Source organism: Adelges cooleyi, unplaced genomic scaffold (assembly GCF_023614345.1).
Source record: "Adelges cooleyi isolate 19-005CV unplaced genomic scaffold, UGA_ACOO_1.1 ACOO_flye_CR_arks_rails_tigmint_CR_PRNA_108, whole genome shotgun sequence".
In the NCBI taxonomy this organism is placed as follows: Eukaryota; Metazoa; Arthropoda; class Insecta; order Hemiptera; family Adelgidae; genus Adelges; species Adelges cooleyi.
In genome coordinates, this window is record NW_026095761.1 from 17,829,824 (window position 1) to 17,845,719 (window position 15,896).

A 15,896-nucleotide genomic window follows, 5' to 3' on the forward strand; every position below is an offset into this window, starting at 1 on the left:
GTGATGTGATTGCCTAATCATCTATTGTTACAAGCAGCCTACGCAGATTAAAATATACTAAAAACCACACTTGGCCGGTCCCAACTGTCGTCGATGTTCAATTTTGCAGTATATTATACCATAACATTGAATTTCTCAAATTACTATACCCGATGACAGATCGTAACTGGATATATGATATACATTGATTAAACAATTCTACTTCAGTGCTAGTGTTTGTAAACATTTGATTTAAGTTCAACGTCCTTACGTTTTGGCATGTGTACAACAGCCAACTCGTTATGGACAGCCCTCATGTTGAGATCAAATCCAGTTGTCCCTATTCAAAAAATATAAATATCGATGTGCGACGGTTTTTCTAAATTATTGTTTCGTTTACAATATTATTTTTAAAAAAATCATAAAATATGATAATAATAATAATACTATTTCAAAACTAAGTCGACCCAACTAAAGAAACGGTGTCCGATTGTCAAGCGTTTACAAATCAGCTATGCAAGCAGAATAATTCGACCAGTAAAAGTAGAAATAGAGAATATGGATGGTATCATATAGAAAATATACCCACGTATTATCAAATGAAAACAAAGACAGGTAATAAAACAATAATACTATATGCAGTCTACTTCGAGAATCCAATTATTATACAAAGTAAAAAAAAAATTTCAAAACTGTGTACGCGAGTCGCCTAAGTATATAAATAAAAATAAAGGAATTATTTAAATGTAAAAATTAAAAACACAACAATCGAACAACACCGTTATAAAATAATATCGTGGCGCATGATGGTGGTATATTACACATAGAATTGTATCTGGATTTGTATGTACATTTTTTTTTTAAATATTTTTTACCGTAGTCTTTAATTGTCATAAAAGTATCTGACGATCCGATTTCTCTGAGGAGTTCCCTTTTGCCACCGGTGAACGGATAACATCCGGACATCTTGTGGTATTTAGTTATTAAAGTTTGATAATAAGATAAATTTAAATTCGAAATTATGACGGTATTACAATTATTGCTAGTAGTGAACAGCAAAATATAAAACACAGTTATAGACTGTTGCAATGTCTAAAATGCACACAAAAAAAATAATAGCACAATGGCGCAATGAGACTTGGTCTGCACTCTGCAGCTGAACAAGTGAAAGACACTTTTCCCGTTAAGTAATATAAATAGGAGCAAGCCGACCGTAACACACAATGCACTCCCACTACTAACCCAGTTAATTTTCTTTTATTTGTTCCTAACACGATAACAAAAAAACCGTCAAAATTATTATTACTTTTAATGTCGCATAAATTAATATAATTAAACGATAAAAAATCATCGTGGACAAAAAGGTCACTCAATGATAACTACATGTTATCATTGATTATCATAATATATTAATGACAAAATTGCATACGATTTAAAATATATATATACATGCCAACTTGGAAAATTTGAATTTAAAATACATTTTCTTAAATATTTTAAATAATTGATTACTTATTATAATGTTTTATTTAGAAACTTAAATACGTATTTTGTATTCAATCATATATTATTTGATTGTTAATTATTATTGGTATGACAAGAAGTATTTTTGTGGAAATAAGTTTAAAAACTTCAACAACAACAACCCACTAAAAATATAAATATAAAAAAAACTTAACCGAATTTGTTATTTTCGCGTTCGTTTATGAGTTATGACAGGACAGTCACAAGAGATTACTCACAACAAATTTTACGGCTAAAACAAACACTTTTCATTTCAGTCACTATTATTTGTGTCGGCTGTGTCAATAGCTAATTTCTTTTCGCCATTTTTGACGGGTTACAGCTGGACAATAATTAATAGAATATGCATTAAGTAAAGCACTTTGAATATAGAAAAAAATATAATTTTATTAATGTATTTTTGTTAGCTTAAGGAAACCGTTTTCGCTGTAAACAGTATTATAACAATCCAGGAAAAAACAGCGCTATAATAAAGCGTTAAAATTTGCATTTAAATAATTTAAATAATTTTTCAATTTTAAAATAATAATAAAACATTATTCAAATTTATAGTAGAAAACGTATTTAGGTTCGTTCAAATATAAATAAAGTTGTATTATACTTAATTATAGTTATATAATATTTTTTATTACAATATGAATAAATATTATTTTTTATAAATTATATATCACTGATAAGAGATGTATTTTTCTGGACCTTTATTTTGGGTAATTTTAACTATTTTACTTTTTATAAACAACATTCGAAATTCACTAAAATCAGAAGTGTAACCATAAAGAGTTGGATAGGAAATTGATTTTCAAAAAACAATAAAAACATTTTAAAGTGGACGAATTATAAATAACGTTAACAACTTACTAGCTATTGTCTATGTTTTCACCATAGAGTTAGTGTTAAATTATGACACATCAAACAATGTGTAATAATTAAGTCGATACAAAAATAGTAAACATCAATATGATAGTTAAATTAATATTGATTTGAATTTGTAGTTATAGAAAAATACAATTTTCGGATCAAATGATGGACGCTGAATTATATACAAATTATCTTAATAATTGTTGATCGAAGAAATAAATTGTAATTATTATATACATTATAATTGCTGTACACGGCAACAAGAAACAATTATAATTTTTTTTAAGACTTAAATTGAATAAAAAAAATTAAGTATGAATAAAAACGTGCTATGTTATATAATGAGCTTGTTTACTCTTGCCACCGGAGCTCGGTGGTCTTATTAAACTTTAATTTACTGATAAATAATGACGTCTTGACGTCACTTTTAAAATTAGTTATAATAATTTAAAAGGCTCGTGGCATTTTTTTTTCGTGTGATATGAATCTAAAACGTGAACGTTTTAGATACACTAAAACGTGAACGACCAATTTCAACAGGCAACAACAATTTTTTTTTTTAAATAAAACATGATGATATTGACCAATATACATTTTGATGTACTACTACTGGTCATCGTATAAGTCATCCAGGGTGGAGCAGTGAAACGAGCGATTTTCCAATGTATTTAAATAGGAAAATCGCCCGTTTCACTGCCCTACTTTTTATATTAAACAAATGTAATAAATATACACCCAACCAAACCTGTCGTTTGTTTTGGATTTAATAAAAAAGACTACGGTTTTCATAGTTTTTTTCGAGTGACTCCACCAGCAAGTCGATATTTATAATGAATAATTTCTTGAAAAATGTAGCCTAATCACTTAATGGGAGTCTGGTTTATAAAACTAAGGACTGTTCGACTGTAAGGTCTTTTGACTGTTAGAACGGGATCTGGGACTGGGACTGGGACCCTTGAGTAAGAGGGGGAGACATAACCAATATAATGTAATGTACATATGTAGATCCCCGAAAAAAAAACCGAGACTAAAGCTTTACAATATACATTCTGGAGTACTGACTTTTTTATCTTATTTGTAATTATTATACTCAGCCCTGGTAAACTAAATCCCGGGCAACGCCGGGTCGGGACAGCTAGTTATAATATAAAATTAAAAATGTAAATCATATTAAGTATACAGCACGAATGCTGCATCAACAAATTAGTAGGTGTTTTGTTCATTCAATTTGTGATAAACAAAATAGAAATAATTTTTGTTCAAAAATAGAACTAAAAAAAAAAATACCATTTTTTTTTAAGTTTAGATTTCAGTATTTAATGTTTCAACTAGTATTGGTACAAAAAACATATAGATTAAAGTTTAAACTTTTTTGGTTCACGCATCGGAATGATTTTTTTCACTATAACAGCATGTTTTATAGTTAATTTTAATTGTAGCATCTTTTAATACTATTTGGTTGCTTAACTACTCCACAATTTTTGCTTAGGTTTTTTTTCTAGACCAATATTAATCTTATCAAAATAAATACTACATAATTTTATTTTGCATGTAAAAAAAACTAACCTAACCTAATCTGTAAATATACTTTGATAAGATATTTTAATAGGAACAGATTTCTGGAACGAGTTCATTAAATAGAAATGATCATTTAAACTACTTCATTTAAAAAAAAATTTAACGTTGAACTGGAAGCGATCACATTTTTAGAAGAACAAAAACGAAAATTATAAGTAGTTACTTTTGCTTTTTAAACAATTTATTCTATAGTTCTAGTTGGATTTTGAAATGTATATTATACAACGAAAATATATATAATATTTACAACGTACATATATTTGAGTGTAATTATAATTTTACCGTTATAGTTTTTAATTTTAAATCGGTGACCGCGAGTTGTATTTCTTTTTGGTCTTTTAATTTTATTTATATATTGTTTATCCAAATCTTATGTGATTTTTAACGTCAGGACTTTCTTGCCCAGAAAGTACTTAGGAATCGGATAAAAAGGGTTTAATGCTATTTAAACGAATAACCAATAAAACGTATCATTGTTGATTTGACGAAAATTACTTGTTGTTGAATTGCTGTTAAATTGGCCTCAAAAGATAAAGATTTGCCATAACGCGCAATAACTGTTTATTAGAATTCGCAAATAATAATGATTGTGTCAATTTTCTAGAGTTGTCTATCAGTTCGCTTCAATGGCACGTGTAATTATAATTTAAAAACCGTAACTCCGTTAGTCACAGCAATAGGTTAATAACAATAAATTAAACTAAACGTGATATACACTGAAACGCATCTAGATTTATCTGCAAACGTTTTATTGTCCATTGCCTGGAACCATTTATACATAGTATATTATATTTAAAAAAAAAGCTTGATAAGAACCATTTAAGCTTTAAATCGAATTATAATAACATTTAATTAGTATAATACGTGGTTCTTGAGTACTAATCCAAAAAACAAATTTTCGAATTAACTATAATTATTTCAGTGAAAAGATTTCAGCGGGGTTTTTTGTTTATGCTAAAAAACGTTTGGTACCCAAAAATATAAGCGTAATGAGATCAAAGCTTACCAAAAAAAAAAACTGAGTTAACTTTTATTATCATAACTAACCTTACATTAGTTAAATGTTTTAGTTATAATCTTTTTAACGGAAAATGAAATAACTATTACCTTACTTTTTCCAAAATTGTAATTATATGTTATATTTAAGCTAAACTGTAATTCGATATTTTACAGTGGTTTTTGAAGTCGTTGTAACTGAATGAATATTTTGTACTTTGTTTATACAAAATTTAATATACCTATTCGAAATATTAAAACAAAGTAGATACATATTTTATTGAAATTCTTCAGTATTGTCGTTTCAGATGTTAATTAAGTGCTGCCATCTAGTATTTCAATTTTGTAAAATTGCAATCTTTATTTTTATCGTTATAATGGATTTATTTTAATTTTAAAACTGTAATGGTTTTATACTATGTAATTTGTTATTCTAACAACAAAAATAATATTTACCAAATAGTATTTACCTAAATCAATATAACTTTTAAATTAAAATTTGTTTTGTAATAACAAAATACTAATCTTTTTGAACATGTCTATTTAAATAAATATAAACTAAGATGCCTTATGATACTTAGGATAGTAGTTAAATATAAAGACTACACCTTTTTTATTCTTCAATCTTTTGCTGGGTTTTGAAAAAATAAATGCTCAACTTAAATTTTCGAATTGTTGTTGTCTCTTTTGTTTATGAGTTATGACAATGTGTGTTTTTTATTTGTTTACTTAGATAATCTATAGTTAAGGGTAACCAGTAATTATTTATTATATCGTACTCATTTTAAACAATACCTACTGGTTGACAATAACAACGACAAAATTCTACACAATTACAGTACAATAGTCCATATAGTATATATATATATATATATATATATATTTTGTACTGCATAATAATATAACACCTTTATGTAATGTACCTACTGCGGGGTGTTTGTTTATATTACATCCATTAAAAAAGTCTCCTCTTTTAGCAACGAAAAGCTGAGATAATTTTACAAAAACTAAATAACCATTAATCTTTATTAATAACAGAAGTAATATACTATAGTTAGGTATTAATAAGAAAAAAAATACTATACAGAGAAAATATTTACCGTACTTTATGTCGATTGTAATACTATCATCAGTGGAGACGATTAATTAACGAACAATTGACTCAAGCGACAAGTAATAATGATGACAATTGAATACAGCGGTTACGATTTCATTGTTAGCATTCCGGGAAGATTCTTGATCTACAATTATTATTATTAGTGTCTGACAAAAACCAAATATAATATGGTTACCCGATGATCAAGTACTATTGCAACAACGCTGTACAAAGTTTGAAACAAAATTTGATTATAAGGTAAACAGAAAGCGAAATCAATTTGGGACAAATATAGGGACAAAACATTTTTAAATTGTTTATTGTTACATAGAAACTAGAAAGCTAGTTTGATGTATACTATAAAAACTATTAAATACAAATTTGAATGCCGTTCGGATTTAAATCTTTATTTGAGTGCAATTTTACTCTATGAGTAATGTATTTCGTAGAGAATACGGTACCTCAATATCTCAGAAATAAATATAAGAAATATTCATAGAAAACATAAATAAGTAACATTTATATCGATAGGATTAAAATTGAACTATGTAAAATGCTATTCAAATGAAATTAATCATTGCAATAGTCAAAAACAATATACTTTTTATTATAGATAATTTACTTTTTTTTATAGATCATTTTTTTTTATTAACTGTAATTATCGGGGTTAATCATACATGTTTTTTTCGACACCGTCTTCTATCTGATAATTAATAAACACAACAAAATTAGCATGTTCATTATTTTAATTTCACATATGGTGAAACCGGGAGTAATGCGTTGTTATTCTCTTTTGGAACAGTTTATACTACCTATTTATTGTTTATTTGTATTATATGTTTCCCCGAAAAGTCTACTATTCTAATTTCTACCTGTATAACCAGTTTGGTAATTAAGATCTATTAGCAATCGTAGTAAAATATGTCACTCAAGTGGCTAGCCATATCAACCTATTCAAAACAACTTTTCTTTATATTACTTTATTACCCTATACATTTCACCTACGTATTTGCTATAGTCTAATATTAGTGACAGAATAATACAAATATTGACAAAATGAACGAATAGTTATTAAATAAACTCGGAATTACCTTTCTTGTTAGGATATTGTTTTTGTTGACATTATATAAGAAACTTACGACTACATATAAGTTGGTTCGATTTCAGTTCAGTAAAAATATACTCAGATAAATAAGCTGGTATCTTAACTAATTATTGGTGGAAGTCAATTTTTTAACAATTGTCGAGTTTAGGTTAAGTAGAATATATTTTAACTGAAAATATGTTCCTACCAAAAACTAATAGAAGTGAACACTTGTATCATAAAAATGTACAGGTATATTACATTGTAAATGGAATTATTTAAAACAAAACTTTCTTTTTTTATTACTGGACAGATACATATATAACGTTTTTGCGTCATGCAAATTATTCTAGTTTATTCTATTTTTTTTTTTTTTTTTGACAGGTTATTCATTTTTTTAATCATGTGTTTTTCGTGTGTTTGCTAGCATTTCCGGTCCTATTTCTAAGAAATTTCTAAAGAAATTGTAGAAATCGAATTATGGTTATTTACTAGCTATACATTGGTAATATGCAAGAGTATTAAGCTGGTAGTTTAACATTACTATAAGTTAAACTACTATACTTAATTATTAAATATAGTTGATATACGACCATTAGCAATTTTAAGAACTAATACAGGTACATTCCTGCAAATATTTTAAAATTCCAACTATATATTTTGTAATTTGTCACTGTCAATTTGTATTGGTAACACGAGTGAAGTCACAATTATTACACGGATGACTTAATTCAAAAATATTAAATACATCAAAATTATTTCTCGTTACAAACAATAACAATGAATAAAACAGCGCGACTTTAACCACCAATGATATTGTGTCGGTTTTATAATATTTGTATTATGTCAAACGGCATATCGTTATTTTGACGTGATGAAAAAACAATAATAAAAAATAAAATACGGTCGATAAACGACCGTGGACGCCTACCGCTAAAAACTATATTATAATCAAATAGTGTCTTATGGATTTTTAACAAGGAGACCGAAACAAGTAAGTAAACTTTTTGGGAAATAGTTTTTATATACCGTCGTGCAAAGTATATACACATAACATTTTATTATTATTACGGCAACCGAATTTGTGATGCGAGGAGAATCGATAAAAGCCCAAAAGGGACCTTTGTTAAAACATCTTTACCGACCACTACACGGGAAATTACACGGTTATTTGAATCCGTCGAATGTTGTCTGGCAACGGTGAGTTTTAAACACGGATGCAATACAAATAATAAAAATAACAATGACAATAAAACTAAATGTTCACAAGGCGTTATTATATTTTAATCGTGCGGTTAAACGAAACCGGACGACAATAATACAATGACCTTGGCACAAACTGACCCGGGAACCCCCCCCCAAAAAAAAAAATTACGCAAAGGGCAAACAAATTTTAAAAAAACGGCTTTGTCGAAAAAAAAAAGCATGACATAAAATTAACCGTTTCGGTTACATAAATATTATGCAATTCTAGAAATTTCTTTGGCGACCGATATATGGCACATACTTTTGGAAATTAATTTCACCAAAGTTTTCCCTACTGCCAGGGACTCAAAAAACGTACGATAACCGAATATAATCTTCGGTGATCCCTACCGCGTCCCACGAAACTATCAGTATAGTAATATTAAAAAAAAAAACGCTACCTATTATTTAGTATATTACGGTATAATAATATTCGATAACCTTATTATACTGGTCACGCCAAAAATCACTCGAGTTTTAAAACTGGTCACTTACCTCTGTACATGTAATCGGGCATTTCGGTGCAGGTTAAGGTAAAGGTCGGATAGTGTTTCTCTTATTTCCTACAATATAATAATTTTACGGTTTTATAAAATAAAAAATATCGAACGGATATCGTAGTAGTAGAGTATGGTAGAATATCGAGTAAAATGTATAATAATTAATAACAATAATAATAATAATAATAATATCGAATGAGAAAATTAACGAAAAACTAGCCGCGAAAGAGCGAACGACATTCGCAATCGAAAAAACGGCAAAGACTGGCGAGAGGCGCGATGGGACCGAACACGCGGCGACCAGCTACGGTGGTTAGAAGTGTATGGGGCACAGGTATACACTATGCTTGTGTTACACAACAAGTAAAACCACTGGTCGTCGTCGGCGGGGTTACCAGGTGTCCCGCGGTAAATCTAACCTTATAATCTTCTAAAAGTACACACACCGCGCGTGGCCGCCGTCACAGCTTACCTCTGTCCGCGCGCCGACGCCATGCCGGTAGGGTATGCCGCGCAAGCGCCGTCCCCGGTGCGGCTAAATCCCCTGCGGCGTGTCGGTGTTGTCCGGGGTCGTTATTCCTCGTTGATTGTGTTGTCGTTAACGTTGGTTGCCCCCGCGCATCCCCCGTGCCCTCGCTTCAACGAAAAAACCCACTGCGCCGAGAGAAATATTATATTAACCGAATATCATCGCGTGGTGGGCGGACAAGCTCCCGAGTGAGAAGCATTAGGTCGTATTCTAACTATAAAGTAAGCCTGAGGTTGTGATATTGCGTGAGACCCGTTTATGAACACGAGTCGAAAACCGGCCGAGTCGAGATTCCGCGAATCGTTCGCGTCAAGTCTTCCTCCAGGCGCACGACGGGCGCGTGTTATCATTAAGAAACTGTCTTGTTGTAAAAGTTATGGAAATCCGTACCTTTAGTTTGGTCGAAAAAATACATCGGGTTTACACGTTTCACACGAGAGTCGACGAATCGTATAAACATATTCATATATTATTATCAATATCGTATATGCGCTTTTTATAATATATTCAACCCCACGGCGTCGTACCTGATCAATAGTTTCAGTCGCTCTCGACCAGGTTAAACCGTAGGCGGTCGAACGGATCAAGTTAATTTGAATTCATCAATTGTCATTCGGAAATTGATCCGTCCAAAATTTACATTTTTTGTTTTAACAAAACAAAAATATATATATAACATGTAAAATATCATGTTTTTTTTACATAATAAAAAAATATTTCATATTACTTGTATATAATTGATTGCAACATAATTTTACTGCGCTATCTTCGTTTGTGTATAGTGAGTGAATTAGCTAGCTTAAATAAAATCAGTTTATACCGACGTTGTTTTTGTCACAATAAAATGTCCTACTTTATAATGCTTGTTAAAGTGGGACAAAGTTATTGTTATCTCCAATCATATTCTAGAATAAGATACCTCAATAATTGTTTCCCGAGCGCTGGCCGTGATGACCTGAACAAAATAACACACGGGGTCGACATTGCCATTGATGTACCTCTATACGTTTATTCTATCTAAGAAGATTCCAAAAAATGTATTCAAGATCTTAATAAGTCTATTGAATAATACATATGTACAACCACGTAGCACAACTATAAACTATATTACCGTAGTAGTAAATCTAAAAATAAAGCTAATAAATTACATAATTTATCAGCGTTTTGTACACGTTACACACATAAAATTAAACACAATGGAGTATAAAATATTAAAACGCCTCGACGTTGCGGTCTCAACGTTTATAATATTATGTGTGGTGATAATATAGACACGCAGATAAAAAAATGCAAAATTTGGAAGCAAGCACTAAAGAGCATGTAAGGTAATCACTATGACAACAGCTAAAATAAACGTCGAAAATCGCATCTAGTGTATACATTTGTATTAAGTACAACCAATTTTGTTGTGAATTTGTTCGAAATTTTATATACATATGAGAAAATGGCGTCTTCAAGTATATTATATGAAGAAGACAATAATTGTAACGGTCCGGTGTTGACGACCATCTACGATCAATTCATACAGGCCGGTATAGGCGAAGGCGGGTCCGAAAATTCCAAAAATTGCCTAAGTTGAGCGTCGCAAACCCGCATGTCTTTAGGCAGAAAAACCATTCAAACGCGAAATACGGATGCGGCTAAAATCAAAATCAAAAACTACCGAAGAGCTTTCAAAGCCAAGTATGTCGTGTACAAGACAATGCAGAAAAACTTCATAAACGCTTCGGACGGTTTGATAAAAAGTCATGACGAATCTCTTTCCCGGCAACGACGATTTTGAACTGGAAGGCCTTCAAAACCTAGTGAGTACAGCCACAGAATAAATAAAATCACCATGGATATTGCTACTAAATAACACGGTCGGTAGGATAACTTCGCCAGAAAATGAAGTATAAACAACATGTTGTGGTTTTATCCCAAAATTTGCTACATTTTTTAATTGGTTAAAGTATACATTTACAGGTTTTGTTCATTTCTGGCGAAGTAACACAATGACCTGTTAACTCATGGACGGTGAATAGAGAGAAAAAAGGAAAGTTTACGTCGAATAAGAGAGCGTCCGAAAATTAATAGGTATATTTAGTTCCAACATGATTCTAGTCTTCCAAAAATGTTGTGGCCGTCGTCGAATGAACATTCTGGTTTTATATTTTATTCTGCGGTAGACTGTCAGTTTTTAACTGTTTGCCCATATTTTTCCTGTTAACATTGTAGGCCATGGAAATTGTTTCCGACAAATTAGCCATAAATTTCTCCAAACCCAAAGTCACCAGAGTTGTCGAATTGTCGTTTCAGAAAAGCAAGTTGTACACAGCACTAAAGAGCAATTGACCATCATGTCTAAGGAAAAGAAGGATTTGATCAACACTATAAGCCAGATGGAGGTGAAAGAGAAGGCACGTTCACTTTGAAGATTCGACTAGACAAAACGAGAGACGAAAACGAACGGCTAAGGTCCATATTAAAACAAACGGGTGAAGTCGAATACACCATGTTATAGACTATAGAGTATAGACAATACCTAAGGGGTTAAAATTGAACGTCTAAATTATATATATATTTTTAAACGTTTGTACTGTTAAAGCATAAAATTATAATACATTTTTTAAACTAAGTTAACAGCAATTGTAACGTAATTATTACTTACTTTTGCTCAGAGGGTATATTATATAATCACAATCGTCGTTTACCGACAAACTAATTTGAGACGTATTCATAATATTGAGTGATGACTAAACTTAAGGTAACTTAATGTAGGTAGTTACCTACTTTATTAACACTGTGCGCATTATGATTGACAAAACGAATTTCATGGCATTTATAACCCAACGACATCAATTATAAATTTATCCGACATTTTACCCACGTCATAGTAAGTTATTTACATAAGTGAATTTAGTAAGTGTTTAATTATCTTCTTGATGTTCTCGACCGATGAGTAGATTAATGAAAATTTACACATTTTTTTTTTATAAGGTAGTATACTCGTTTCTGTAAAATTGTTTATCTAATATATCTAATCTCAGTATAAGTATACTCAAGGAACAAAACTTTTCTATATATATTCTAAAAATACAATAGGTATAAATATATTGAAGTACAAAAAAACGTTATATGTACTTGACTTAAGATTATAAATATAAAAGACAAATTTACAAAAATTATGTAAGATACCAAAAGATTATATGACACGTTTGTAGGCCGTTAATTCATGTTAATATTTAACATCGGGTGCGTGTTCGTCACGCGCGTTTGGAGTGAAATTTAACAAAGAAACTAAACAACAATTGAAATTAAGAAATATTTGTCAATGTATTTTTAGATGAAAATATATCTTTATTATTAAGGAAGCTAATATCAACATTTTAGGGGTTATAACCCTTTTGCTTTCTAATAAATATAACAACAGTAAAAAATGTATACAACAACAATGGGTAATTCCATGCCAAATTACCTGATATGTGTGCGAATGGATTTTCTAAATACCCCAAACATATATATCCTATGCAGCTAGTTCCATATAGTTGATAAAATGAAGCAAAAAAAAAGTAAACAATTGTTTCACTCACCAATACTTCAAGTGTTCTTTTTCATAGTATACTTAAACAATTTTCTTTTTCAATTTTTTAAGTAGCTTACTCTTGAAAAGCCAATTCAAAATTCAATAAATTTCATTAAATTCGTATACTAACTTGAGGTCAGTAAAAAAAAATTTTTCTGAATCAACAAACTACTCTTGATTCATAATTTTTTTCTTTATAATGTTTAAGTAACTTTTAGTAAATTTAGCATTTTACTGAAAAGTGCTATATTGAAGAGCCTATAACTTCTGAAATTCGTTCAGCACTTACTTATATGCATATAGAACATCTGGGAAAAGTTTGGCATCGGAGAAATAGTTTTACTAGGAGCTGCAAGAACTTGAATAAAAATATGTTATGCGTAGTTCTAAAATACGAAATTTGAAAAATTCAAGGTCTTACAGCTCCTAGTAAAAATAAGTCTCCATTACTAAACGTTTACCAGTTGTTCTATATACATATAAGTAAGTGCTGTACAAATTTCAAAAATGTTGGTTTAAGCCCTAAGAAGTTACAAGGTTTACAAAGTATATAAGGTGTTTTGACAAAAATTTTACGGAATATAGCATCGCCTAAGTAAACATTTATTTTTCTTCACTTTTTAGATATTATGGAACTATCTACATAGGGTATATAAGTTTGAGACATATAGAATCGCACAATCATTTTTATCAAACAAATAGTTGTGTGATGATAATATAAAAAAATATCAATAGAAAAAAAATATTTAAATAAGCCCTTAACCACGAAAATAATACTCTATAGCGAATACGTATTGCGAAAGCAAGTTACCATCATTTGAGAAAGTTAAATTTTTTTAATTTTTTGGTGGGGTTTTCTATAACCATAAACCATATGGGAATGATGCATGATTTGTTGTTTAAATTCTGTGTAGTCGGATACATTTTTATAAGTGTTATTTATAAATAAAAACTAAGATACTAGATTGAAATGTAGGTACTAGATAAAATAACAGAATAATACAGATAACAAATATATTTTGATATAAGAATAAGTAAAAATAGTTTGTATATGATAATAATATTATGAAAATAAGACACTTTACATTTTAGTATTTAAAAATTATAATATACTAAAATAATAGGCCGAATTAATAGTTCAGAATTTGATTCATTCAAGTTAATCTTGTGATGAAATATATATCGCATGTAATTGTGCAATAATTATCAAAGAGTTAAAACACGGAAATATTTAAAGTGAAGATGACGATATTTTAAATAAGTGTTGGTATAGTAAGATATGTGTATTGTGCGTAGAGGAGGCAATTTACATTACAAAACTTTGTTTGATCACCCCTTAAGCGTTCCATAACAAAATTGTTCATTGGCAATAATAATTTAGATTATGGGTATACACCATATAGATATACTGTAGACTTTGCTAACTGATAATAAAACACTGTATGATTCAAAACAACAAATCATAACTAATGTAGTCAATAGACAACAAATTATAATGAGTAAATAATTTAAATACTTATACGTTATTAAACTTTACGCTTAATTGTTCTCTTTAATTGGCATCACTAGTTCAAATTTATTGAAAAAAAGTTTGTCATTTATAGAACGCCATACAGCCTACTTAATAATACAGACATTTTTTTTTTTTGATAAAATTGTATATAGGTAAAACACAAATGTTGATAGTTATATAAATAAACTTACCAAAGATAAATCCATACTGTCATTTAACCATTTCAACTCTTACACCAAAGCTCTAACTTATGTTCAAAACCCTGTCCCTGGAGATGAATTTTTGAGAAATTGAGTAATGATTTAAATATTTTTTTTTTAAATTGAGCAGTTTTAGCATAAACGACAAACGTACATCCACACAAAATTAAAGATTGAGACTTTATTTAAATTGTTATATGTTCGATTTTGTATTAGAGTATTGTAATCAGAATTATAGGAAACGGAAATTTACAACGTAAAATACTTTTCCCTACATTTTTTATATCACAAATTACCCACGTCAAAATTTAAATAAAGCCTTGATTTTTAATTTTATAATTTCCAGCATATTACATATTTACATATTTTAGTTTTAGTATATTGTCATATTTTTGCAAAAAAATGTAGTGTGCAATTAAAAATTGTAATTTTAAGAAATTAACAAGGTCGAATAAGTTATCTGGAATACTGAAAATAATTAACGATTACAAAAATTCTTTTAATTAACATAAGATGCATTTTACTTTTTAGTATACTTATTACGAGACTAATGAGACTTTAAACTTGTTTCCAACAAGTTTTATGTTAATACCTAATTATGCTATTCCAGTTTCTACTGTAAATCTATAACCATTATAGAACTTTAATTTAAATAGTTATACTTTATTATAAAATTTGTCATTTAAATTTAAAAAACAAGTCCTAACTATACTTTTTTAATTTACTTAAACGATAACTAAAGTCATAATTTGATGTTAGTATTACCCCTTCTAAATTTGTATTTATTAAATTGTACGTTTAATGAGTTGAAATACAAAAGTGACTCATGAAACAAATTGCATTGGTACCGGGCTTGGAAAAAAATTTTAGGTTTAATTAGGTTTTTAAATGGTTAATTAAATTTAAACTTATCAGCTCACCAACTATGGGCGGAATAAAACATGTGTTTTTTGTAACGCAATTATCAAATAATTACTAAAATACATTGGCGAATAAATTAAACGTGTCGATAAATATTTATATGGTCTGAGAAAAATTGATAACAAATTCATAAAGACAAAAAACAATTACTGACAAGTCACTTTAATAAAAATAATTAAAATTGCATGCCAAACATTGTCCCAATATATAATAATAATTTGTTTTTGTACATTATTTCACACTTTTTTTTTAATAAAAGAAAAAATGACTTCCTAGTAAGAATCACCCAATATGTTACATATTTTACT

At 29.2% G+C, this 15,896-nt stretch overlaps 1 protein-coding gene across 4 annotated transcripts in view; it reads right to left on the reverse strand.

Annotated features, from left to right (window-relative positions):
• The window catches only part of LOC126841336 (aquaporin-like), a 33,814-nt gene that overhangs the window by 5,984 nt on the left and 11,934 nt on the right, over positions 1–15,896 (reverse strand). The window contains exons 1-2 of one of the 4 annotated variants that reach the window (XM_050577760.1): positions 855–1,149; positions 251–319 (exon numbers count right to left, since the gene is read on the reverse strand). The exons of 2 other annotated variants lie outside the window; for them this stretch is intronic. In XM_050577760.1, the coding sequence (XP_050433717.1) occupies positions 251–319; positions 855–945 (160 nt within the window). In that variant the 5' untranslated portion in view covers positions 946–1,149. Of the gene's footprint in view, positions 1–250; positions 320–854; positions 1,150–15,896 lie in introns of those variants that run through there. One more of the 4 variants, XM_050577777.1, reaches the window with a different exon arrangement.